The 25,552-nt window shown below is 43.5% G+C and overlaps 2 protein-coding genes across 2 annotated transcripts in view; one reads left to right on the top strand and one right to left on the bottom strand.

Moving 5' to 3' along the window:
* Positions 1–14,845: 14,845 nt before the first annotated feature.
* On the bottom strand, positions 14,846–17,262 carry TMEM169 (transmembrane protein 169). Its single transcript, XM_009323538.1, has 2 exons — positions 16,959–17,262; positions 14,846–15,468 (listed from the first exon to the last, which is right to left on the bottom strand). The coding sequence occupies exons 1-2, from the start codon at positions 17,260–17,262 to the stop codon at positions 14,846–14,848; spliced, it is 927 nt and encodes a 308-aa protein (XP_009321813.1).
* Positions 17,263–22,980: 5,718 nt separating this feature from the next.
* PECR (peroxisomal trans-2-enoyl-CoA reductase) overlaps positions 22,981–25,552 on the top strand; it is a 25,344-nt gene continuing 22,772 nt past the window's right edge. The window contains exon 1 of the mRNA XM_009323546.1: positions 22,981–22,996. Within this exon, the coding sequence (XP_009321821.1) occupies positions 22,981–22,996 (16 nt within the window). The remainder of the gene's footprint in view (positions 22,997–25,552) is intronic.

Here is a 25,552-nt window from a genome sequence, read left to right as displayed (position 1 = left end):
GAGACAAAAGGAGCGCGAGGGGGGAGGCGCTGAGGGGAGGACCGAGGGGGCGAGAGGGGCCCGTCCTGGCACTGCCCCGTCCCCAGGCTCCAGCAGCGGGGAGGGGAGGCGTCCCCGCGGCCCTGTGAGGGTACGCGGCTTCCTCAGCCATGGCGCGAGTTGGGCCGAGGCTGGTGCGGGGCAGGCCGCGGAGGGCAGCTGCGCCGGTATGGCCCAGCTGGGTGAGAGGGAAGGGAGATGTGGGGTGCCCCCCTCATCTTTCCCTCAGGTCATCCCCCCCAGCCCCTCTCAAAGTGGCACATCTCACAGGCAGGACTGTATCTGCGATTTTGGCCATAGGGTGAGCAGTGCGTAGCCAAGGACAAGCCTGGTTTGGGTGGACTTCGCTCAGGTCCCTGGGGAGAGGCAGCAGCAGGGCAAGTCTCTGGGGCCAGAGACGCCCTCGTGTCCTCTTCTGCCTCTGAGCACCTCCTGACTCACCCCATCTGTTACCCACCCCACAGGGCCTGTCCCCCCAGGGCTCTCCAGCCTCCTCCTCCCGGCACCCAGGAGTCCCCCAGGACGTGTCTGCTGAGGGAGCAGCCATTCCCATTTGCCACCAGGACAGGGCTTTGAGCTGGATTAAAGTGTCTGGTAAGTCACATTCTGCCCATGGATCACCAGTGGGATGTGATTTATGTATTTATTTATTTAAACATTGGCACAACACTAGCTTTCTCCCAACATTAACAACAGAGAGAATTTCTCAACCAAATTACATCCAGGCTCTTTGATGAAACTGAAGCCTGCTGATTTTATAATAGATGCTGTATCACGTATATCTTGGCACCTGTTGGATAGTAAATCATCAGCAGAGATGTATAAAGAATGGCAAATATTTCATCACATGTATTGAGTACTTCTTGTTCTGCATTACCTTCCCTGTATTCTTTGAGAATATTATTACCAGTGTTCTTTCTATTCTGTGTATCTCAAAACCCACATTATTATCTATAATTATTCTCAAAATAGAGTGCAAAATGGTGATATTAGTATAGCTACAAAAGAGTAAATCTCACATGAATGCTTCAAAAACCTTGTACCAGAAGACTGACCCTGCAAACACAAGCATTTCCTTTTTATATTGAGTGATGTCTGAAGACAAAAATCCCCTTTCCCTCCTTACTACATTGCCATGCTTTGGGAATATTGGTAATTGAGGGATTCTCTCTTCAAAGCACTTTGCATATGAAAGGAATAGAGCAGCTTGGCACTGTGACAAACATTTTATGGGAAACCTGTAGATAAAAAAACCAGTCAGCAACTGCTAGAGAAAGCTGTGCATTGTCTTCCTGAATGTCTCTAAGGAGATTTCAGATTAATCAGCCAAGGAAATCAGGTCTGCTTCCTATTATTATTATTATTGTTCCTGATGTTATCTTAGTCCCTAGGAGTGCTTGCCACAGACCAAAAGCCCCTCTTTGGGCTAGCAATCAGGCAATCCCCCACCCCAACTGATTTCCAACATAGCTTGCAGTCTAGGCATAAGACAAAAGATGTGTGCACATGCACACACACAAATGGGAAGAGCAGAAAAACAAGAATTGATCGACTTCATCAGCAATGGCTTTTCACACACCAGCAGAAAAGCATTTTTCAAGGCATCATAATCAATGAACATTTTGTTTTCATGCCAGGGTTGGGAAGTAAAACCCCAGCCCTGACTGCTGGTACAGAATATTGACACAAAACCCTTCATAGTCCTCTCTGAATCCTAGAATTGACACAAAAACTGAATACCAGGCTTTGGTCCAAACTCTCATAGCTAGAGCAGTAATTGTAAACACTACCCAGAGAAACCTAATTTGGGTGTGAGCTAGGAACCTGTGCTTTGCAGGAAGGTTAGCATGCCCAGCCCAGGTACAGCACCCTGTTCCCTTACAAAGTCTGAGTAAAACTAAAGACACCTGTAACCATGAAACTCCATCTGTGATCTTCCTATATGTTAGCTCTCAGTCTGGCATAAACGGGGCCTTATAACTCTTTCAGCAAAATGCACAAACAATAAACCAAACATTCCCCCCCTTCACACCTTCATGCTGCCAAATTTACTCCGTTCAAAGGAAAACTGGCTAATCATTTCTGAAACAAACTTTAACCCCCATTTACTTCGCAAGTCTGCACAGAGCTCCCTTATAGGTAATCATCAGATCTGACTAATCAACTCCATCTGGGGGCACTGGGGCTTTGTTAGCCTGGATTAAGATCTTTGCTTGTAAATGCTTGCCAAAAGATGCTTGTGATTAATTGGCCATTTCCATTTTATAGAATGTCAGTCTCTGGGTATAAATAATAAATACGTGACATCTCAGAGGACTCGGCATCCAGGGTGTAATCCCATTTGCAACAAAGTGAGTCAGACCTCGGTCCCAGTGAGGTTCTCACTCATTGCTCTGCTTACTCCTTTTTTGGTTACTTTTCTTCCCCCCAAAAAACTAAACCTAGATTAAATAAGCACACTCTTGGGAAATACCAATGAGGGGCCTGCCTTGTGTTTAACTTCACTCAATGCCTTTACAAGGCAGCAAGGAAAATGGCTTCCCTGTTTTGTTACAAGAAGGAATGTATTATCCGGAGAGTTGCAGCTGGGACCCAGCTGCTTATGGCAGCTCTGAGCAAACGTAAATGGCTTCGATGTAAAAGCAGAAAGATGACTTGGCCTTTCTTCTTCTTCTTGGAGCAATTGCCCACAGCGTAAAACTTTGGATAAATGCCTGGTGGAAAGAGGAATACCGTAGCCATCTGGGATCTAGCCCAATAGTTTTATTGAAATAGATATATGAAGCAGAACTTTCCACAGAAGAATTAACTTTGCAATCATTACCTGTTCTTCACCTGGGTTCATATATAGAAGTGGGCACTAACTGCAAGCTGAGGAATTATGAATTGAATTTCCTACAGAGATAAATGAAGCAGGGCAAGGATGCTGTGACACCAATCAGCTTTGTGTTTCTACCAGTACAAGCTTAGCAGCGAGCTGAAAGACAAAGTACACAGGAAATTGGCACCCAAAGCAAAGCAGAGCTTAGAAGCACATCTGTTAGCATCTTCCTGCATTGGGCTTCATGAGGTGTGCACAGCTGTCTTCTCCCAAGAGGTCTTTCCAAACACCTGCTTGCAAGCACATGCCAAAACTGTGATGTAGAGCAACAATGGTATTTATTATATCTGTTTAGTGATTCCTGATGGTCCTTCCCAAGAGATGCAAGCCTAACACATTGTCTTTGCTTAGTTGCTTCTGTGGAATACACCTGCAGAGAAGAGATCTCAAACACTGGTTTCACTCTAAAGCAAAACTGGTCTTTGACTTTGAGGATCAGCTCTAAGTCCACAGGGCTTGTCCTCTGGCCGTCCATGACTCATGAACACTTGGCACATTACAAAACTGTGCCTTTAATAAACTGAAAAATAGTTTTAAAAAAAAATCCTTCTGGGGATTTAGCAGTTCCCATCTGTTGGTCTACCTGCTCTGTCCATTTCTGGTTTCGTTCATGCAGTGGAAGAAAATTAGTCTACTAGGAAACATAAGGAAATTACCGAGGTCGGAAAATTAGGAAGCTAAATAGGAAGGATTATACCACACCATCCAACCTTGCCGGAAAACACAGAAGAAAAACATAGTAAGGAGAGGTAATGAGTTACTAGAGTATATTTACTCAGGGTGCGTCCTGCCAGGCACATTCTAGCTCAGGGTCTCCCAAACTGTGGCAAATGGGTGGGTCACAATTGATACACAAACTACTTCAAAGCAGCACACCCACAACTCCTAGTCCCACACCACCACAGAGGAGACAGGGAATACTTCAGAAATGGCTCCACAAATCCTGCATAGAGCTCAGAGACTCTGAGGCCCCATGTTCATAGTTCCTCTTCCAAAACACAGTGTCCCTGTTGCTTTTCCTCCTCACTACCCCCCACCCCAGATGCTGAATTTACAGCCTCCTCTTTCTCTCTGACCAGTCCATTTCTCTTCTCCAGACTATCCAGTTAATGCACATTTCTCAGGCAGAGTAAAAACTTCCACTGGCTGTAATACACCAGCAGAAGCCTTATTAAGTGCCACAGAGAGTGAAAGCATGAAGTCTGTTTACAACCCCTTTTCCCCATGTGGTATTTACCTTTTTCACACTATCATGGCTCACTTTGAGAATCACACTCTTCTGTGGCACATGCATACTGTCCTGCAGAATTGCTGCCCATCCAGCAGTTCTTCCACCTGATGTTCGTTGTTCCTGATGAACAGAACAGCACATTTGCCTAACAAGTTGTGTCCTGTTTTTTTTTCTCTTTCAAACCACTTACGAAATTTGCAATGAACATTTTTTAGTTCTAATCTTCTCAGTCATGGTGCTTGCCATCCCCTCAGTTTGGTGTCATTTCCAGATTTCATAAGCACATTTTGTCTTCAGCCAAGTCATGCTAAGCCCAAGAGGGCCACCCCTGGGAGTAACCACTAGACACAGCTCTGTATATAACATTCTAGCTGCTTTTGCAGCTATTTTATCATACATCAAAATATACAACAGCTTCCTAGCCTGCTTTTCAGAATGTCACTTAAAACAGCATCTAAGCCTTACTAAAATTAAGGTAAATAATTTCTATCCAAAAGGCCTGTTTTTCTCTCACAACAACAACAACAAAAAAGGTTGATTTAACATAATTTGTTCTTTAAAAAAAACCACCTGTTTTTCCCTTTACTTATTATCTTCTGAGCACCTATAAATGGCTTAATTATTTGTTATGCTAGTTTCCAGTAACTGGAGCATAAGTAGTCTATAACTCCCTGGCATCTTTGCACTCCCTCATCCCTTTTTGAAAGTAGATGTTACGTTTGTAATCTCACTCATCTTTTCACAGAAAATCATTATCACTCCTGAGATTGCTTTAGCCAGTTTTATATTTGCCTTGGATGAAATTCACCTGGCTCAGCTGATTTGAAAACATCTCCACTGTTTAAGCACACTCTGACTTTTCCTGTTTTGTCTTGAATCACTTTTTGCTGCTGGTGTTAATTGTGTTACTGCCTGAATGCAGGTGACCTGTGTAAATGGACAGTCTTCCACAGCTGTCAATTATTTAATTAGCTCAAAAGACAGAAGCATATGCTGTGGGTTCAAAGGTTTCAGCCCAGCTGAAACCCATGTAGCAGTCAGGAGGAGTCTATATAATGGAATTCCATTTTATTTCTTTAATGTGTTTTTCTTTAAGAAGTAAAGAGAATATTAAAGTTGCAAAAGTCCAGCTCCAAAATGCAAGGAAATTCTGACATGAATGTTTCTCTTGCAACCTTAACTAAGTACTTTGTGTCTGTATATTATGATACAGAAAATGCTTTGTTATGCTAAATGTTCTCAAAAATCAGCTGCAAGGCATCTCAGAGGGGCGCTGAGACTTCATAGACATTTGTAGCTTTTAAAATCCTTGTGCCTTTGTTGCTGCGTTTATCAGCATTTATGTCACATGCTATTGCAAAAAAAAAAGTATGTGAAGTACTTACATGTTACAGTGGCATGTATTATTGAGAGGCTGCATTGCATGATCTGTACAAATGGGTTTTGGCCACACTTTGAAATATAAGGGCAAAACAAAATGCTGGATTGGCTTGTTAAATGCTTTCACATGCCCCACTGTATAAGCCTGGTGTGCCAGAGAAGAATAGCATCAACTCCTTCCCAAGAGATGCAAGTGATCGAAGATTGCTTCAGAATGCATACCTATAAGGAACAGGGAGGGATTAATTTTATATGAATATATTAAATACTGGTATGATGTAACCTCTTAGTATTTGCCATTGCACTTTCATGGTACGTAGACTTCTTTGGATGCATTTCGAAGGCAGAAAAAAAATACTGCAGTGGGCTTTTTTCCTCGTTTTTCAGTTCAGCCACTGGAGGGCAACATGATCCCAGTCACCTAAGCAGAGGAAGCAGTACAGCCTGCAGAATTAGGTAGCGTGCACCAGCAAGCATCACCAAACTGCAGAGGAATTTCTGCATATAGGTATGGCAGAAATCAGACAATAACAAAAAATACAGGTTTTTTAAAATATTTTTACATTGTACTTTTTTTAGAAGGTACATTTATGAATTTCTTCCTACATCTAAAGTCTGTTAAGCTGGGTTTCTGCTTAGGGTGATTTTTCATGAGTTCTAAATCCATAGATTAGCCAAAGGATTTCTGAAGGAGATGATGTGAAGCCCACTCAGCCTGGTATCACGAGAGGTGAAATATTTCCCCCTGCTACGTAACTGAAAACCTGACACATGTTTCTACTCTTGAAATAACTCTGGCAGACTTTTCTGGACTAGTTGTTAAATCTGTTACAACAGATTATTTCTTTATTACATTTTAGAGGACTATCAGCAGTGTAGGGTCCAATTTTCTTTAAAATTAATAGAAATAGTTTGGCTCGATTGAACTCCAGAGCACCTGGGTTCCTGGAGAGGACCAGAGAGTTCATGTCAGATATGCTCACTTTGAGGAAAGCAACAGCCCAGCGAAAGAGTAGCAAATAGTGTTTGAAAAAAGTTAAAGCCAGTGTTTTAGGAAGAGGTAATAAGTACAAAGTAGATGCCAATAAAATGAAACAGCATCTTAGAAACTGGGGGAAAATGCAGACTGCATTATAGGACACAGCAAAACAATGTTTTGCCCAGAAGTTTTGTATTGGCTACTGCTGTTTCAGATTGGGTTATCGCAGCAGCAGAATCTCATCCATCTTGTTCTCCACATACTTTTGGTTCCACAGTCTTTCTCTCTATCTCACCTCTCTCTGTGCAGTAAGTCTTTGTTTGCAGCCATTAGCAATCCAGCTGTGTTTTCGGCATCTGTGGAAGGTGCTTTCATGCAGTGGGATTGTTCTGGACAAGCTAGCTAGGATAACTCGCTGTGTGAAGGATTTGCTTTGTGGATGCACAAGGATAAGCCTTTAGTATCCTCCCCGTTTCATCCTCCCCTCACCAGCATCATGCACATACGCATGCGCACACACACGTGCTGGCTAATGGTCCAATTTAATCCTCATAGCCCAGGGATTTGTTCCCTATCCATCCAGCCGGCCTGCGGGAGGGGATGGGGAGTCTTCAGCTGCCAAACAAGGCTCTTTCCGAGCTGGGAGAGAGGATCCCATTTTAAATCCCTATTTGTATGCCTGCACCTGGAAGCAAATTGAAACCAGACTGAAAGGATGGAAGTTTGGATCTTTAGAGAAATATCAGCCTTAATGCACTTTAAAAATGGAGCATTGCAAACATGGAGGATGGGACGTCATGTTTTAAAGGTTTTAATTCTTGTGAGTTCCCAGTTTGTACAGTTTTGGGAGACAAAGCAGCAGTGTGAAGGAGGGAGCTGCTATTTGAGAGGAAAGAAGAAGGGATTAAGTTTGCGTTTTATTTGTGTAAATTGATGCTAACGCATGACACTAGCAGATACGTGACAGTGTCAGATGTAGAGGCAGGGGAAGAATAATTTCACATTTTCCCTGTCAGTTATTTTTTTCAGGAATTCCTTGGAGAGAAGGGAGTCATCAAGATGGCAGCTGCTGATTGCTGCAGGGTTTTTGTACTAGGCAAGGCAGCCATTCAAATTTTTACCAATTTCTATTGAAATAAATGGCAAATTTAGTCATCAAAAGAGACTTGATTTTAGAGTGGAATTGGAACCTCAGAGCAATCCTGCTGTAATCCTAGCGCTGGCTGAAGTCACCACTACCACATGAAACTCTTGCCTTAGAGCCTGTTTCAATATTAGAGTTCATCGCTTCAGCAATGTGTAATCGCATTGTAGAGGAGTCAGTGTTATTATCTGCTTTTAGTCACTAGTCACTAAAGGTAGCTTTACCAACACATGTTTGGTGAGAACATTTAGCAATGACACTACGTGTGCCCTGGGATGATACTGCTTATTATATTAAATATTTCACTTTTTTTTACTACATGCAGATACTAGGAATTATTTCTGCTCATTTCTTAAGTCACAGGGGAGCTCATCTGAATAAATTAATGATGGTTAAAATTGCTGGTTTATTAATTCTGCATACAACTTTTACATGGTTAAAAAATTAAGGAAAATCTCCATTATGATGGAAGGATATTCTAGTAATTGCCTGTAATTATAAGGGCAGCTTGCTACAAATACATTTAAATGCATCATAGCGAAAGAAATTAGAAGCTGACACTTCCATAGTTTAGGACAAGTAATGTATTTTAGAAAGAAAGACTGAATAAATGGCATGCTCTCCTTAGGCCAGCTACCCCAGACGCTGCTGGATTCATGCCTAGCATTGACTCTGTGAAAACCATTCCATTTACGTATGATATTTGGGGTTGTTAGGATTGCAACTGCAGGTGATTCAGACAACCAGTCTAGAATAAATTAAGCTACATTTGTGTTGTATCACAATGAGCCAGTTTGCTGTTATTTTGAAGTAGAAATAATTGATTCACTTACCTTATCACTGTAGGAGCAGAAAGAATTTGGCATACATATGAAGATAGTCAAAGGCACCTTGAAATATATTGGTCTTATATACATTACTGATGGAGGAACTTGTAGTAAACCAAGCCCTGAGGGAACATGTTGCCTGGGAGGTAGGTTTTTATCCTATTTACCAGGCAGAACATACTACAAAATCCACTAGTTATCTTTTTTTATCTTGTGAAGTTAAATTTCTGGCTTAAAGAAATGGTTGGGAAAAGGAGCTCTAAGACACAAAGATCACATCTGGGCAGAAACTTTGTATCTTAGAGGGCTCCAGGTCACATTCATCCATGGCACACCTAATTTCAATGGATGCAAAGCACAACAGATTTTAGCTGCTCTGGTTTTTGGGGGAAGGTTTTGTGTTTTAGCTCACTAAAGGAAAGGCATTTTTTTTAACACAGGGACAAATGCATTGCTGGCCTGACTCAAGTGTTCTCTTTATTTTAAAGCTGACAGACTTCAGCTACTGTGTCATGACAAGAAATTAGGGAGACTAGAAGTTAAAGGAACTGGGTGACCAGGGAGGATCCACAAAAGCCCCTCGAGCCTCATTTCTCTGGGCTCCCTGTTCAAATGCAGCCACACTTCACCCGTTTACATGAAAGGATGCTTAGGGGGCTTTTTGAAGTCCGTAGCAATTTACCCTGTGTCGTGGTTTAACCTCAGCCGGCAACTGAGCACTACCCAGCCACTCTCTCACTCTCCCCACCCCGGTGGGATGAGGGAGAGAATCATAAAAGTGAGAAAACTCATGGGTTGAGATAAGAACAGTTTAATAATTGAAATAAAATGAAGTAAAATAGTAATAATAGAAGAATATACAAAGCAAGTGATGCACGATGCAATGGCTCACCACCTGCTGACTGATGCCCAGCCAGTCTCCAAGCAGTGGTCGCTGCTCCCCCCGCCAACTCCCCCCAGTTTATATACTGAGCATGACGTCATATGGTATGGAATATCCCTTTGGCGAGTTTGGGTTGGCTGTCCTGGCTGTGCCCCCTCCCAGCTTCTTGTGCACCTCCTCACTGGCAGAGTATGGGCAGCTGAAAAGTCCTTGACTTAGTATAAACACTGCTTAGCAACAACTAAAACATCAGTCTGTCATCACATTATTCTCATGCTAAATCCAAAACACAGCACTATACCCACTACTAGGAGGAAAATTAACTCTATCCCAGCTGGAACCAGGACACCCTGTTATCAAACACACAACCACAAACTCTCTCTCATCATAAAGTGACTGCCTGTTGGAAGAGAAATCATGCTTTAATAGTTAAGACAAGCAAACATGATGTCCCTTCTAATTCACCAAATTAATTGAAAAGTGGCATTTCCAAGTGGATTAGCCCCCTTTTATGGGTAGAGGTATTTGGAAAAGGTCTGAATTTGCTTCAACTTCTCTCTCTCTTTTTTTGTGAGTTCCCATTTCCATACAGGGAATAAATTTGGATGGACTCATCTACTCAGAAATGAATCCACGTTAATCTAACTTCCTCCACATCGACAAGTCTTTAGAAAGAAGCAGGAAGCGCACTCGTCCCACAGATAATTCACTGCCTGGGACAAAAAGGGCTTGCATAAGTTTTGAGCAAAATTGTTTCCATCACAGGGCAGGAATGTGGGCTGTGCATCCTTATTTTCTCTCTTTAACACTAGTATAATTGCATGCTTCAGTGTGCAGGAACAGACTAGAGTGGCTTTTCTTAACTAGTGATTGCAGCTTCAAAAAGGTATCCATGGGGGTGGCCACATGGAGCAGCCCTTGCTGATAGTCTCAGAGTGAGGAATTGCAGGATCCTGGCCTCAGGATTCAAAGCACTGGCCCAAAGGATTAGAAGGGTGAATTCAAGAGACTAATTGTGGTTAAATCACAATTCACGCTGTGACTGTTTCAGTTCTCAAAGAAACTAAATGGAATGGGTAAGTCAGCGGGCAGAATTAGCACCTTCTCTCACCCTGGTGAAATACATGGTACAGTCATACTGGTGTGTTTTGCCTGGTGCAAAGGTCTTCAATAGGAGTCTCTTCCGCTGCTAACCATTATCTTATAAAATTATTACCTTGTACCTCAAAGGTGAGAACTGCAAAGGCTAATGAGCTAATTCTCTGGGCCTACTACCTCCATCCCACCCTGCCACACCAGGAAGCCCAGTGTCCTTCACCAGGTTCTTCACTGGAGGTGGGAAGTCCCCAGTGTACATCCGCCACGCAGGGAATCCTGTTCTCTTGGCAATGTTTGCAGCAGGCATCACATCAAGAGCACCTTCCTGGTATTTCCAGCTGTTGCGCTGGACGTGGCACTGCCAGTTTGAGGAAATCACCTGCAGGTAGCCTTCTGGCTCGAAGAGCTGTTACACTGAAGCTGTGCTAGCCCTCGGCTAGGAATTTCATTTGGGTTTTCCAAAGATCCACATCTCCTTCTTAGAAGAAAGAAAATGTCAAGTAAGTGTTTGCCTTGTGCTAGCAGGAGGGTAGGACTGTAGTAAGACTGTGTGGGAGAGCACCAAGGGTGTCATTTACTATTTAGACACCTCGAAGAACTGTATTGGTGGATTCTCCTTTGACTTATAACAGAGACATGTCTGGAGTACTTAGGGGTTGTAAGAAATCTTCCCAGCACAGCTGTAAATAGCAGCTCCAAGTCACAGACATACAGACCATATTTGTAGAGTTAAATGTACTTCCTATTTTGGTATGGAAGCGTGTCCCTCCCTACAGATCCTTGGGGCTAAAGCCAAACAGATACCCAACTAGTGAAATTAAATGAAAACGTTTTCATTTGTGCGCTATGAAGTAGAAACAAAGGGCCCAGAGACCAGAGACATGACAGTTCTGGGTAGTCACAGGTTAACAAAAGGTAAAACTGAGACCCATTTCAGACACACTTTAAAGTGGGTCTTCAAAGATAATGATTTGTAATCAATTATCAGCATAGAATGACTGTGTCCATCCCACAGCATTGTTTTTAACACAAAGTCAAGCAGAAGCATGAGAGCAACACTCTTCTAAAGCCACGTAAATCTTTATTCTCCACCCAGGCCAGCAAGGATGGGAAAAGGGAATGCAATTAAAAATAACAATCAGCAAACACACATTATCTTTACTTAAAAAAAAAATCGACTAGAGCAGCCAGAAACACACTCAACAATCAGAATAACTGGAATTCCCTGCGATTTGACAGTGGCACATAAGCAGAAATTACTTGTGAGTTTCTGAAAGCAAGGGTAGAACAAGACAAAAACTTGTGCTTTTTTCTATTACAACAAGTGATTATGATTATATATTTTGCAGCAGGCAAACCGCTCCGGGGGATAATGGGCAAGAGAGAAAGCTATCCAGAGTTGTTTTGAGAAAAGTTTGAATAAAACTTACAAATAGCACCAGAACTAACCCCAAACTTAAACTAGCCCCCACCAACATCAATGGCAGAACACCCTGACTTCGGCAGGAGCAGAGGCAAGCTTGGTTAAGTGTAAAGAAGTAGAAAACACACGATGGATTTTGCCAGTATATCCCCAAAAAGGTGGCCTCCAAACCCAGAAGCATAGCTGCCACGGCAGAGGGAGAGTAATACGACTTCTCTGATGCTCCTTTGTGTTTACATAGCAGTAAGAGGCACAGATTTGGTTTTGTCTCCACTCTGGCAGGCTATTTGCAATTCTGAAAGCAAATCCTGCAGCTCAGCAGGCATTTCACATGGCTGTATTCGGTAATGAGCTAGTATTTATCATTCAAGCCCTCTGTAAGTGAAGGCTCTTTGTGCTACTGACCCCAGCCTTTCGACTAGCCTTGAACAGCTGCTGTTTGGCAGTGACAGCTGAATTAGGTTTTCTCCCTCTGCAGCAATGCACACTTGCCAGCCATCCTTCCCCTAAACCCACTTGTTTGCCGCACGTTGGGGCCAAGATACACAATCCACTCCTTTCAGGCCAGCAGTGTCCCTCTAGGCAAAGTGTGAGAACACTTGCCAGCGGGCCTTCCTTCCCATTACTGCTTGTTAAGCATCACTTCTTCCCACCCTCCAGCCATGTGGGAGTCTGCGATTTCCATGTGGAGGAGTATTAAGCAGCGTGGCTGCGCCAGGTCAGTACAGACTGCCAGCACTGGCATGACTTATCCTCAGCTTCTCTATTAATTCAGAGGCATATCAAGCTCCCTGATCGAAACAGCCCTGTGAAAGGCATTCCACTGCTTGAACCGGTTCCATGGCATACGTCAACCTCTTTGAACCCCACTGAATTACCTGCCATTGCCTCACAGGTTGGAGTCTTTTTGTTTGTTTGTTTTTCTGGAAGTTGGTCATTGTCTTTAAAGACTTAGCCAGTAAAAACTGAAAGCTGTGCATCAGGAAGCAGCAAACACAGCCTGGCTGTACCTGTAAAGTGTGGGGCCAAGCCTGCTCTTGATATTTGGCTTGTACACTATTCACACTGTTAATCCTCAAGCCAGTGCTAAGAGGCTGCTTTGGCTGGACCTCCCAGAAGGGGATGGACCAAGGATGCAGCAGCGACTTTACTTACTTCTCAGTGTCAGGCCTAGAGGATCGGACGCACTTGTTTATACATCACAGGTTCCCAGATGTCCTAACCAGGACAGCCAGTCAGTATAGTCTTGACCTCATCGTTGAAATGCAACATGAAGCATTCCTGTGAAATCCAGGTTCTGAATGCTTCTCTTTACCATCCTAAAACTAGAGCAGCTCCCCCTCTGGTAGGGAGACTGGGGAAGTGAAACACCTATACAGACATGAGTGACTGCGCAGCCTGACTGACTGCACACTACGAATTATCTACCTACACGCATGCAAATGGTGGGCTCCTCTGGGTTGGGGCTGAGCCAGACTTTCTAGCAGCACCAGCTGAACTAGAGCACTCAGAAAATCATGTTTCAGATGTGTAACTCAGTCCCCATTAGAGTCCGTTATACCTCTCTTTTATTTTCCTTGTGTCCTCCTTAGGCCAAAACCCCAACAGTCAATCCAGAAAAAGAACTCTTCATTCATTGTGTCATTTTTTTAAAAGACAATTAAAATTTCTCCAGCCTAATGTGGCCACCTCAGCCTGGTCTGGGAGCCCACTAAGATGCCATGCAAAGTCCCAAAAGGAGAGAAACCAATTATGAAAATGAGACATGAGGGGAGGAGGGTATATAATCCATTGGTCTTCCATATAATTAACGAGGAAGTGTGTTGGGGATGCAGATTTCCAGAGCTGAGGCACTAATGCAGTTTGCACTGGCACTAACAGACACAGGCTCAGGGACGCCCGCGTTCCGAAAGTGAAGGTCCAGCAGCTCTTCCATAAGAGCAACTTGAGAAACAGAATGACCATTTCAATGAGACCTTCCCATCCCAAGCACCTTCCACTCCACTTCCCTAAATACAGGTGCTGCCAGTCCACACTTGCATTGCAGTGACATGCAAACTGATCACCTTTCCTCAGAGCAGATGTTTCTTCCCTATAATGCAACTGTTTGTTTGCACTGCACACTGCATATGACTCCTGTAGCCCGTTCCTTCCTAGCAGTACACCTATCAAGAGATCAAATGCAGGTGTGTCCTAAGCACCTATCTGTGCACCTACAGTCTCCTGACGGTGCGTGGTGACAGGCCCATCAGGTCACTACACACCACATTACAAAGCAAGCCCTGCTCTTCCATCATGTGATGGGTGCATTTCAGGTCAGCATAGAGCTCATGTGCCTTTGTCGGAGGCTATGCTGTCCTCTCCCAGTGAAAGGCTGGGCACCACTATTGTAGTGGTCTATTTTTCGAACTCTGACAGAGTCTAAGCAATTAGGCTACCTGGAAGGTTTGCTGCACTTGTCGGAAGGACTGGAAAAGAACCCTTTCTAGGAAAATTGCAGGAACATCACGTTTTGCAATTTAGCCTTCACCTCTGAATGATTTCCTAGCTCCTGAAGGTCATCCCCCAAGTAGAGACTTCTTTTCACCGAGTCGACAGGTCACTGTTATGTCCCATTCCCTAAAAGTAAAGTCTAACTTTACAGAAGTGGACTTTTCAGCATATATCTCTGCCACGCCACAAACAGCCCAAGCCCCACAGACCTGGATTTTCTCACCATTCGCAGAAGTTGTCATTAGCTAAAACAGATGACAAATCCTTGGAGAGCCATGCACTTCCCCACCCAGACCACATGAAGCTAGCACACTTGCATTCTGTGACATTTAAAGAGCACTCCCAGCCCAATATTTTATTCATTAAGTTTGTGTTTAAATATATATATGTATATAAAAAAATCAGTGTGATATTTTCTAGGTGAAAACCACTCGCATATGACCAAAATAGTCAGCCAGGGCAAAGGCTCAGACTGCCGAGGTCTCAACCCCCTGCGCAGAGCTCTTGCCAGAGAGACTACCTGAGATATTGTCAGAATCTAGCAGCTCGACAACGCTGTACGGAGAACAATCTTCCAAACCCAGCTTGCTGCAGAGCCAGCCACAGAAGCCCTTCTCCATATCCCTGACAGCATGCCACCAGTACCCAAAGGACCATGCTACCTGGGCCACAGCCGAGTACAGGCCTAGGGAAAAAGACACAACCATAATTATAATTGGGTAGAAGATGATCAAAAAGGGACAAAAGGTGATTTTGTGCCAGAAGGTCCTCTCTTCATTGTACACCAAGAAGATATTGTACCATGTAATGGTTCCATAGTAGAATGAAACCACGAAGGACACTACAAAAATGATGGGGAGGCAGATGATGGTCCAGAGGACAATGTGGGGTCCTCTGTCCAGCCCAACATCACATTTCTTCTTCTTCTCAGGTATGTCCTCTTTAGGAGGTTCCTTTGACTTAGCCAGTTCCTGCAGCTCTTTGTCCGTCAGCGTGACATGGATGTCCACCATCTGACCCTTCTTCTTTCCCCTGGTGATTGTTCCAGTCAAGGTGACATATCGGCTGTCTAAAGGCATGTTCCAGACACCTATGAACACAGATAAACTCATCTACATTAGATTTATTTTCTGTATGGAGTATTTTGTGTAAAACCCCAAAGACCCCAAAGACAATTAGATAGTGCATATGGAGTTACAGTTAAATTAAAAAAAGATGGAACGCAAGAAGCAATGCAGTATAAAGAAGATTATCACAGAAGAAAATGGAAGAAGAGCTAACAAGGGAGAAGACAGGAATTCCAGATGACAGAAATCACAAGGGAGAAGACTCCAGCATCTGCACTGGGGACAATATTTGAAGGGAAAGTGCTGCAGGAGTATATGAGAAAGAGATGAGATACAGTAATTGAATAAAAAATGCTACGCCTATTTTCTCTGGTACCCTCATGGATTTATTCCTGAATAGCATGGACACTTGGGGTGAATTAGATAAATATGACTAAAACTCTTGTTCTGGAATAACCGCATCCACACATGGAGTTATACTTGAATAGCTAATATTTCACTTTACATTTGCACTGTATCTCAATGCAAATTAATTTTCAAAGTTTAGAAAATCCTTATAAACTCTCATATAATTATATTTGCATTTTAAGGGATCAACAAAGGCACCAAACAGGAAAGTGCTGGGATGTGTGTTAAAGTCACAAACAGACTGCCTTAGCTTCCAACTGACATTGGTTTAGGATGGTCCCTGCAGTGGTACTGGCCATAAACTTGTCTAGGGGGCTAAAATATGCTTCCTCCTGGTCTTAATTCTGACTAGCTTGGAAGGAGGTCTTCAGAGGCTCTTAAAAGGAGGCTGAGCAGTTTGAAGTGGCCCACAAAAATAGGAAGGCAGCAGATAAGCCATGAGGATAGGGGTTGGGATCATGGGGGAATCTTGTGCAGCCGATGGACCAGGAACATGCATTCACATTTAAGCCCCTCTCAGCCTGCACTGCTGACTCACAAGAGGATTAGCCATAGGACCTGCCTCCCACATTTCTTCCCTGCAAGGGTATCCAGGACAGACATCAGAAGTGAAAGTGGCTCCAAGATGCCCCATGATGACTTTGCCAAATAATCACTCTTAAAGAGGAAGCTGTGCTGAGAATATGCAAACAGAAGGCAACAGCAAATCCTAGATAATGAGTAAAACTCCCTATCACAGGTAGAGCCACTAAATCCATCTATTTCCATTCTTTCACTTAACAGGCAGTTGTTTTAGGCATGGACAGGGGCTTGATCACAGCATCATTGGCTTAAAGCGTGCTCAGCATTTTTCTGGATCAACCCCAACCAGCACATACATTAAAACTATAAGTGCGGCACCAACCAACCTCTGCAAAGAACTGCAGGAGACACCCCAAATCAGCTTGTAATGCTTTTTATTTCAGAGCATTTTCATGTATGAACTCAAGCTCTCCTTGCCTGCAGTCTTGGAGAGGGTTGGTCCCACAGTCACTTCTCTTTGACCTCAGTGCATGCTGGCATCAAAAAAAGTTTATGGAAGGTGGGTGTTCCCAGGAATACATACCATCTGCCATGGACTGACCCAGGAACTTGGAGCCTTCCTCAGAGCTCCTCTCCCCTCCTTCTTCATCCGCCTGTTCTTCTTCCACCTTATTCTCGTTCTCTGACCGATACACTATTATTGACTCAGGACGGGACTCTTTCTTCTTCTTTTTCCTCCGGTCCATAGTGGCTTCCCCATCAAAGGTGACAGTGGTTGCCACAGCCCTTCTCACGGAGCCACGGCGAGGGCTCTGGCTTCCAGACTTGCTCTCTTTCTGCATGGTCTCCCCCATCCTGCTGCTGCTCTCAAGCACCTCACTTGGCATCTTGTAGCACTTGTTTCCAATCTAACAGCTCCTGCACTTAGAAGTCATTGATTAGACAACAGCCCCATGGATGCTTTGTTTTGGTAAGGTGTCCCACTGCTGACATCCAAACTATGCACTCCATTTCCAGCCTAAAATGAGAGAGAAGGCTGAAAAAGTGTCTTTTTCTTACCAAGCAGAAAAAAATGCCAGACTTTTCCTATAAAAGGTTACTTCCAGCTGGCTTAAATGTCATCTGAAGATCCTTATTACTGTCTTGAACATCAGTTTTATTACATGGATACATGTTTTGTAATATCACCTAATCCTGATTCTCAGGTTCCAATTTTAAATACAACAAACCAAAGCTATTGGAAAAGGAAAGAGTATTAACATTTATAAGAAGAGATTAAACAAGCACAGCTTACTGGGTGATTTTAACATTCCTCTGCAATGCTGGAAGCAAACAGAAGACAATAGTTTTGGCCAACATGCATGAGAATGAAGAAATGAAACCACAGATGAAAAAGAAGTTGACTGATTTAAGGGACTGGCCTAGATTAGAGACAACTGCAGCAGGAGCACTGCGCTCGTCCTGCATTACAACAGCTATATTGGTGCCAGCCTTTCTCATTTTGAGTGTCTTCTGATTTACTGCTCATTGCAAGGGTATTACAAAAAGTAATCAAATTATGTCAAAATGAATGATGTTTCAAACCTTACCAACTTAGCATTATGTAGTGCTGTCAGGCCTTAAAAATATAGTATACACAGTGGATTCAAAGCAAAATTAATATTAAGATGACTTCACTGGGGAGGGAATTGGAAACCACAGTGGTCTTCTGATTGTGCAGGGAAAACAACCCAAATCTTCACAAATCTTTGTAACACATACAAGGGCTCAGTTTTTTACTCCTCATTCAAGCAAAATCAACAGCAATATCAAGTGACACTGTTATCTATGGGAAAGCTGCCTAAGTAAAAAACATATAATTAAACATGCATTGAGGCAGACAAATCCTGCTCTGTGAACATGGAAGATGCAGGATTAATGGTTCTCAAATTTCATAACATTTAAGAAACGCACTCTGCCAAGTATTCATGAAGTATTTAAGTATGAATCTGAATACACTGAATAATGTTTTAACAACTCTGAAGAGCTCTGTTGAACATTTATATTTAAAAGAATGCACATGACCAATAATTAAGCTTCTACCTAGTATCTGAGTCATCTCTTTAACAGGAAACTAAGAAACACGGTTATCATAATTTATAGCCCACACAATGCTGGGAAATTGTTTTACTTGAATAGATGCTAGAAAAAAGCTGAGCATTTTTGGATTTGGCAGCATGGTCCTGATCTTCCCACAGATACAAGATTTTGCTGGTTTGTTTTGAAAATTGTTGCAGAACTTTAGATGAACTATTTATGCCTTGTACACTCACTCACACACCACACACCCCCCTTTTAATTGTATCACTTTAACACCTAAGACTGTGGCCAGTTGGCTCTATGCGGCTTTAAAGAACTCAACAATTCAGATTAGTTTTTGCATTATAGAAAATAAATCTTCCCTGGTGATCAGAAGACACATAAAGTGGAATTCAAAAAATCAAGATTCAGCATACCCCAGAAGCTGGACTACGTCTAAATCACTGGGCAGGGAATATCTCAGCTAGCTCTGCACCATGGCTGGGAACAGACTGTTTAGATTGCCATCTGAGTTTACACCTACCATGCAAAGATGTATGCCTAAATTTGCAGACATACTGGAAAACAGCTCTATAATATACTAAATTTACTGCAAATACTGTCCCTTCACTGCAGTGTCAAGTGTTGCACTTTAGAATTACCTAGAAGCAACTCGGTTTAAATATTCCACTGTTGATCAGGGGAAGCAAGAACGAAGAGGGGCAGTGATGATGAATGCGCTAGTCTGGTGGACCAAATAAGTGTGGTTCAGTGTGTGGGTTGTCCAAGATCACTGCCTGTGCATTCTCCTCCCATCCCAAAGTCCAAACCCAACAGAGAATGAAGCAAAAAGAAGGGAATTTTGCCCCCTTTGGGTCTCTGGGAGAAACACCTCATCCACTCCACCCCCTCAAAAAAAAAACCCACATAAATGAGGTAATGAGAAGCAATTCTCAACACAGTTCTTGTACCTCGTCTGCCTGAGGAATGTGGCTTTTACACCTGTTTGGAAGCAGCATGCAGATAGGCAGTTTTCCACATACCATAACATAAAAGATGAATGGGATATGCAAGAAACTTCACAGTGAAATCTAATGCTTTGCTTTGTACTTCCTCTTTTTAACTCCGAAGCAAACTATCCCCTGACTTCAAAGATAGCAAGCTCTGGCTCTTAACATGTTAATATTGGCAGGATTCCGAGATCTCTTCACATCCATTGGAATTCACGTAACCTTTTGTTCAGTGTTTTTTAAAAATGCCTTTATGGGGAAATGGAATACATTTATTCCACGGAATAAACTCACTCTTTGTAGTAAATTCATCCAGGAGGTACAATAGGCTTTAACATTTGTCTCTGAGGATCAACAATAAAACTTCATGTTTTGCCTCTATGAAATCCTAAAATCACCTGATTGAGCCTAATGAGCCCCTGAGACAACAGTGAGATTCCCCTCCCAGAGGTGGTGAAAAGAAAGCAGGCCTGCAGTCACAGAGAAGCCAAAAGCATCACTGCTGGGATGGTCTACTAAAAGTCTGGAGACAGGGAAGTTAATTTGGGATTAGATCCCCAAAGTTCCTGGCTGTAGTTCCATGCTCAGTCCTTACTGCCTTGAAAAGGGGATGACTTGCCAGTAACATGTAAAAATAACCCAAAGCTACAGGCAAAGATTTGTCCTTGGGCTTTTTTTTCTTAGAAGTTTATCCAGCTGTGACCTTGGTTAAACTCACAGTAGATGATAAGCTAATGTCAGTTCTCAGTGTGATGCCAAAGCCTAAAGGACTATGTCAACCTTGACTATGTGAGGAGAAGCAAGGTGATGTTACTTTTGAATCTGGCACAGATAGGATAGCTACTGGAAACCTGTGTCCAGTTCTTGTGCTTGCTGGGCAGGCAGGATGCTGATTAATGACCAGAAGATGCCTGTGATACCTGAATTATTTTGCTATGTCTGACATTCCCAGCCCCACTACAGCAGCTATTGCCACTGTGAGTTACCACCAGGACTAGAAAGAAACACCTCAACAACAGGGTTATCAAGTGGTGGCAGCTCAGTTTCTTCTTCTCTTGCTTCTGAGCTGAGAAGAGGGGAGGGAATGGGCAATGGGGGCAAGCCCCTAAGAAGCGCCGTTGCTGTGGCTGGGTCAGAGCCCTTGGGATAAGGAAATGAAGGAGCCCAGATTATTGTGTTTAAGGCAGAAGGAGGTAAAATCTGATGTCGGTCTGTCTACAAACAAAAACATGGTGAAGAAGATCCCTCTGATCCAGCAGAGGAGGATGCAGTAAGATAAAAAGCTGAAAGATAGAAATACAGGGCAGATGTTAGGTGTTTTAACAAAGTGTGTAGGTGTCACTTGATATACATCATGGAGGGCTGTGGAGAGTTGCTCCATCACTGGAAACTTCCAAATCCGGACTGGGTATCTTGGCAGCAGTTTGGTCACCAGTACTTGACCAGAAGAGGTGTTAATGTGGGCTTCTATTAGGGAGCAGTCAGACTGAAACATCACAAAGATCCCTCCTGATCTTAAGCCTGTTTTCACAGCGGATGTTTATTCTTTTCTCATCTGTTTCTGCCAATGGAGCAGCTGGGATACCCTCTGCCACCTGGTCCAGACCTTCTGAACAGAGCACTTCAAAACACCACCATCAGTCCCACATCCTGCACGGATGCTGGTGAATCAAACAGGTTCAGGCCCCGGTCCCATTTTTCCTGTGAATATTTTCTCCATAGTTGCGAACAAAAAATGGGCTCTTGCAGAAATCACAGTAGTGTACGCAAAGCTTATTTTTTCTCTCTTTTCTTTACGTCCTGTAAGAACAAGGTCAGCCCTCAGCACTACGCAGCTGTCCACAGCACCAACTCTTTCAGCCACACACCAAGATCTTCACCCCTTAAAAGCCTTGCTGTGGAGCTGAAGCATGACAACTGCTGCGCATCTAATATTAGTGATGTCTCCCACAGGGGAGCACAGGGGCAGACAGGAATCTAATAACTGTCCATGGGAGGGAAGGAGAAGAAATGATCAAATTTCAGAGATAGCAGGGAGCAGTTTATTAGCCAAACAATTGGTTATTAATCTCCGTGTGAAAACAGATGGAGAACCCTGGGGAGGCAGCTCTGCAAAAACACTCTGTAGAGGAATTTTTAGAAGTACAGTCTTCTGTTACTATGCAGGAAAGCTACTGCTGCTTACGCTTCCCATGACAGTATTAGTCTTTGACACACAAAACAGGAGCCTAAAAGCTTGGCCTTGCACCATTTAGGTCAAAGGAAGTTTTTTCCATTGGTTTTCAGGGCTTGATCCTGCTGCTAACAGAAGAGAAATTATCCAGTTTGCATGCAGACAGGAAGGAAGAGCCTTCCCACAAGCTAATAAAATCCTTGATCTTAAATCCCTGCTACAGCACAAATAACCTTTTTATGACTGCTCAGAGCAGACATGAGAGGAAAAAATGTAGACAGTAAGCAGTGAGGAGCATCAATTTTTATTTTTATAGTCACATAAAATGTACAACACATAAGAAGAACTGGCACTGTGTCTTCACTCACATCATGCAGGGGTTATCTGCAGAAACAAAAAACAACCTGTGCTTTAGAAGCCCTGTGAGTTACCCAGGATGGGGAAGAGATACGGAGAAATTTACCCCAGAGACACACCTTGAGAGAGAGCTCCCCAGCCACGGATCCTCCTTTGCCTGCTCCTTTTACTCCATAGCCTCCCCATCCCCAATCCCTTCTCCCCCCAACCCTGCCTCTGATTTTGTGCATGTGCATGTGTGTGTTTCTGAGGATGCATGTTACCCAAAGGATTATTTCCAATCCCTAGTATTTTTAAAGGGGTTATCTGCTGGCAGATTGTACACAAGAAAAAGATGGTATCAGATGCATCCAGGTGTTCAGGACAGATCTGTCTGTCACCAGTCAATCATGTTATGACAAAACGCACTGGTCTAATGCAGAACCTGCAGCCCCAGACCCTACAAAAACATGTGGCAAGACCTACGTAAGAAAGCACATTTAATTCAGACCTTATGCTGGGAGAGGGCCAAATGGTAGGGCTCCCTCAACAGCTTTGGATCTGTTTTAAATACCTACATGATTTCACATGATCTTTCACATACTCGTCCTCACCATACCGCACTGAAACAGAGGACAATGTCTGTCTCCATTTCATGGTGAAATAGCTCAAACTAGATTACACAGTTACTTGAATCTAGCAAATACTCAAGGCTTTGATGAATGACACGTTAGAAGGTGAGGCAAGAACAGCCCCTCTCTATCAGTACTAGCATCTGTGCAGCTTGTGGTGAGCTTGACAGGGGGATTTATCTCACTGAAAATAACCCTTTTGCATTTTAAAAGAAAATAAAATGTTATTTTCAGCCAGATGGATTCCCTCTTCAGGTTCACCATGCAGCTGCCCCTAGAGGAAAGAATGTCTAAGGAAGGGGAGAAAAACTACCCCCTCATGGCAGTGGCCCATTGGGAGGCTGCATTAAGTGTCTGTATAACAATAGCAAGAGGCACAAAGAGAAACATCCGCCTATGCCATCCCAGCAAGGTAGGAGAAAGCAAACAGCAAGGCTCATAGATCACACCCGTCTTTCCCTCCCTGCTTAACCCACAAGCTTCAAAACACTTTCATTTCTTGGAGAGAGAGACAAGAAAAATGACCATGCTCTGGGTGTGCATCCGAGCAGGAGCAGACCTCAAGCTGGACCGCTGAAAGCAGAGGATGGCACTGAGCACCAGAGCAGAGGGGATAATGCAGGAGGATGACTCATGCCACCGAAAACTTCATGGGTGTTTACTAATGGAGCCCCCCAGCCCCATGCCTTTCCCTCAGGAGCAGAGGATGCTAAAAGCTCAAGCTAAAAGCAAAGGGAGGAGTGGGCAAGTGACTTAATCCCTGCAGGCAAGCACCGACAGACCCAAGTTTGCCCAGTCCTTCTGATTTATCACTGGCACACAGCTCCTGCCTGTCAGCAGGTGGCATTACTGCCAGCGTGGCCCCACGCTAATGCTGCTGAGCAGCTTCTGGACCAATCCTGCTGGCACCATGAGCCAGACCTGCGTCGGCCAGCACAGGTTGACCACCACTGAAGCTGCAGCTGCAGCAAGACTAGACTTGCTTGGGTGTGGATTAAGGGCTCGCTGGCTCCTGGTGACATGCTGGGCAGCTCAGGCCCCTTGCTCTCCCTGCCATCCTTCTGTAAGACACCCAAACACTTGCTGACAGTATTCTACAGATACAGCCAAAACAACAAAAAAAAGTAGTGAAGAGAGGTGTTCCAAAGTATCACTAAATTGTTTCTGGATGACATTTTCAAAGGATTTTTTTAAAAGTCAAGGGCATTTTACAGAGTATCTGTTTCATGAATCAGTTCTTTTTATTTTCCTCTGCTGTTCCGTAACTTTTCCAAATGTCACAGAGTAATAACTGCTGTGTAGATCAGTATTACTGAAGGCTGGAAAACAGCATACAAGAATAGCTGAGCATTTTTATTTTATATTAAATGAAATGCCTAATCGATTTTCTTGCATACCAACTTTTTCAAAATCCCCAAACTGTACTGTTCTACCTTTTTTTTAGAGCAAAAGCCTGAAGTGCTGTCTCTCTGTTGTGTCTCCACTTCTTTATCCAGACTGCCAGAAGAAAGAAAAATTGAGACAAAGGACTCTAAAGCTTCCCACTGCCTCCACAGGGATGAGATCTGTTTCTTTACGTTTATTGTACTATGCTAAAAATGTCAATGAATGGCACATGCACATCAGCCTTTAAAGAGAACTAAGGCTTTAAAAGGAGAATGACTTGGAAATGGAGGTTGGTTTGAAATCCTCAAAGCAATCCAAGTGGTTTACATAAGAATCTTGAATAAACTTAACAGATGTCCCTAAACCTTGTAGGAAAAAAATCTCAACAATAAAGTGGAGACACGCTCTCTCTGTTTCCCCTGCTCTACCCCTCACTTCTGCATTTGCCAAAGCAGGCCATCCTGCACCTTGAAACAGCAGGTGCCCATTGTAATTCCTACCCCATCCATCAGGTCGCTGCTGGATTACAAGGTACCACAGGAACAGCTGAACCAAGTGGGTCCCACCAACTTGAGCCCAGCACCCTGCTTCCATAGCAGTGCCCTTAGGCTGGGATCAGGTGTAGCATCTGTTTTTATTGGTATAATACCTGATCCATCCTCAGTTTGAAGCCTTTATATTAAACAGGATTGGAAGATGTGCTAGGAGCTTGCACTACATCAAACCAGTGTAGTGCTTCCTCCAAGCATCCAAGCAGATGCCTATAAAAAAGTAACAATGGAACAAGCACGTAGTATATGAAAACAGAGTTTTAAGCCCCTCACCTCCCTTTCCAGAGTGCAGAGAAAACACCTTCTACATGCTGTATACCCACACATGCAAGTAAGAAACACTGGGAGTTGCTATGTCTGAAGACTGCAGAGCCATGAAGCACCAGTGGTGGGTGTGAAGCACTCGTGCTAACGCAAGACAGCACAGTCCTAGCTAGCTAGAGACCTGGCTGGCAGGTGGTTATTTCGGTGAAGGACTACAAGACCTCCATTTCCTTTCCTTAGGAAATCATGCAGTGCTCTTGTCAGGATGTTTTAATGCACGCTGGACTCTTGCCTGACCTTTACAAAAACTAAAACCTAGGACCTGTGTTAGCACCTCAGGCTTTTTTCCTTCCCTTCCTACTCAGAAGATCCCTGACCATCTCGGTCTCCTCTCCTTTCCTGCCCTGCTCTGTGCTGGCAAGATCAAGCACCTAAGAGCTTTACTCAGACAAAATGAGGAGAGACCACACAAAAATACCTGCAATTAGAGAGCAAGAAGTTGCAGCCATGCAGCCCAATGGAGAATACAGTCAATTGTAAATCCAGCCTGGAAAGGATTATCTGAAAAATACTGACACCAAACTACATCCTGTGGTTTTTATTCGGGCAAGATATTTGGGGGCTTCAGATCAGAGCTTTCTCTGAGTTATACCCAGCTATGGCCCAGAGGTTGCTGAAGAGCCAAACTGCACAGAGAAATGGAAGATTCCCCTGAGGGTGATTCAGGATTGCTTAATGCATTGCACAGTAAATATAATCTAAGATAT

Source organism: Pygoscelis adeliae, unplaced genomic scaffold (assembly GCF_000699105.1).
Source record: "Pygoscelis adeliae isolate BGI_AS28 unplaced genomic scaffold, ASM69910v1 Scaffold664, whole genome shotgun sequence".
In the NCBI taxonomy this organism is placed as follows: Eukaryota; Metazoa; Chordata; class Aves; order Sphenisciformes; family Spheniscidae; genus Pygoscelis; species Pygoscelis adeliae.
Note: the sequence above shows the minus strand (reverse complement) of the source record. Positions and strands in the feature narration are given on the sequence as shown.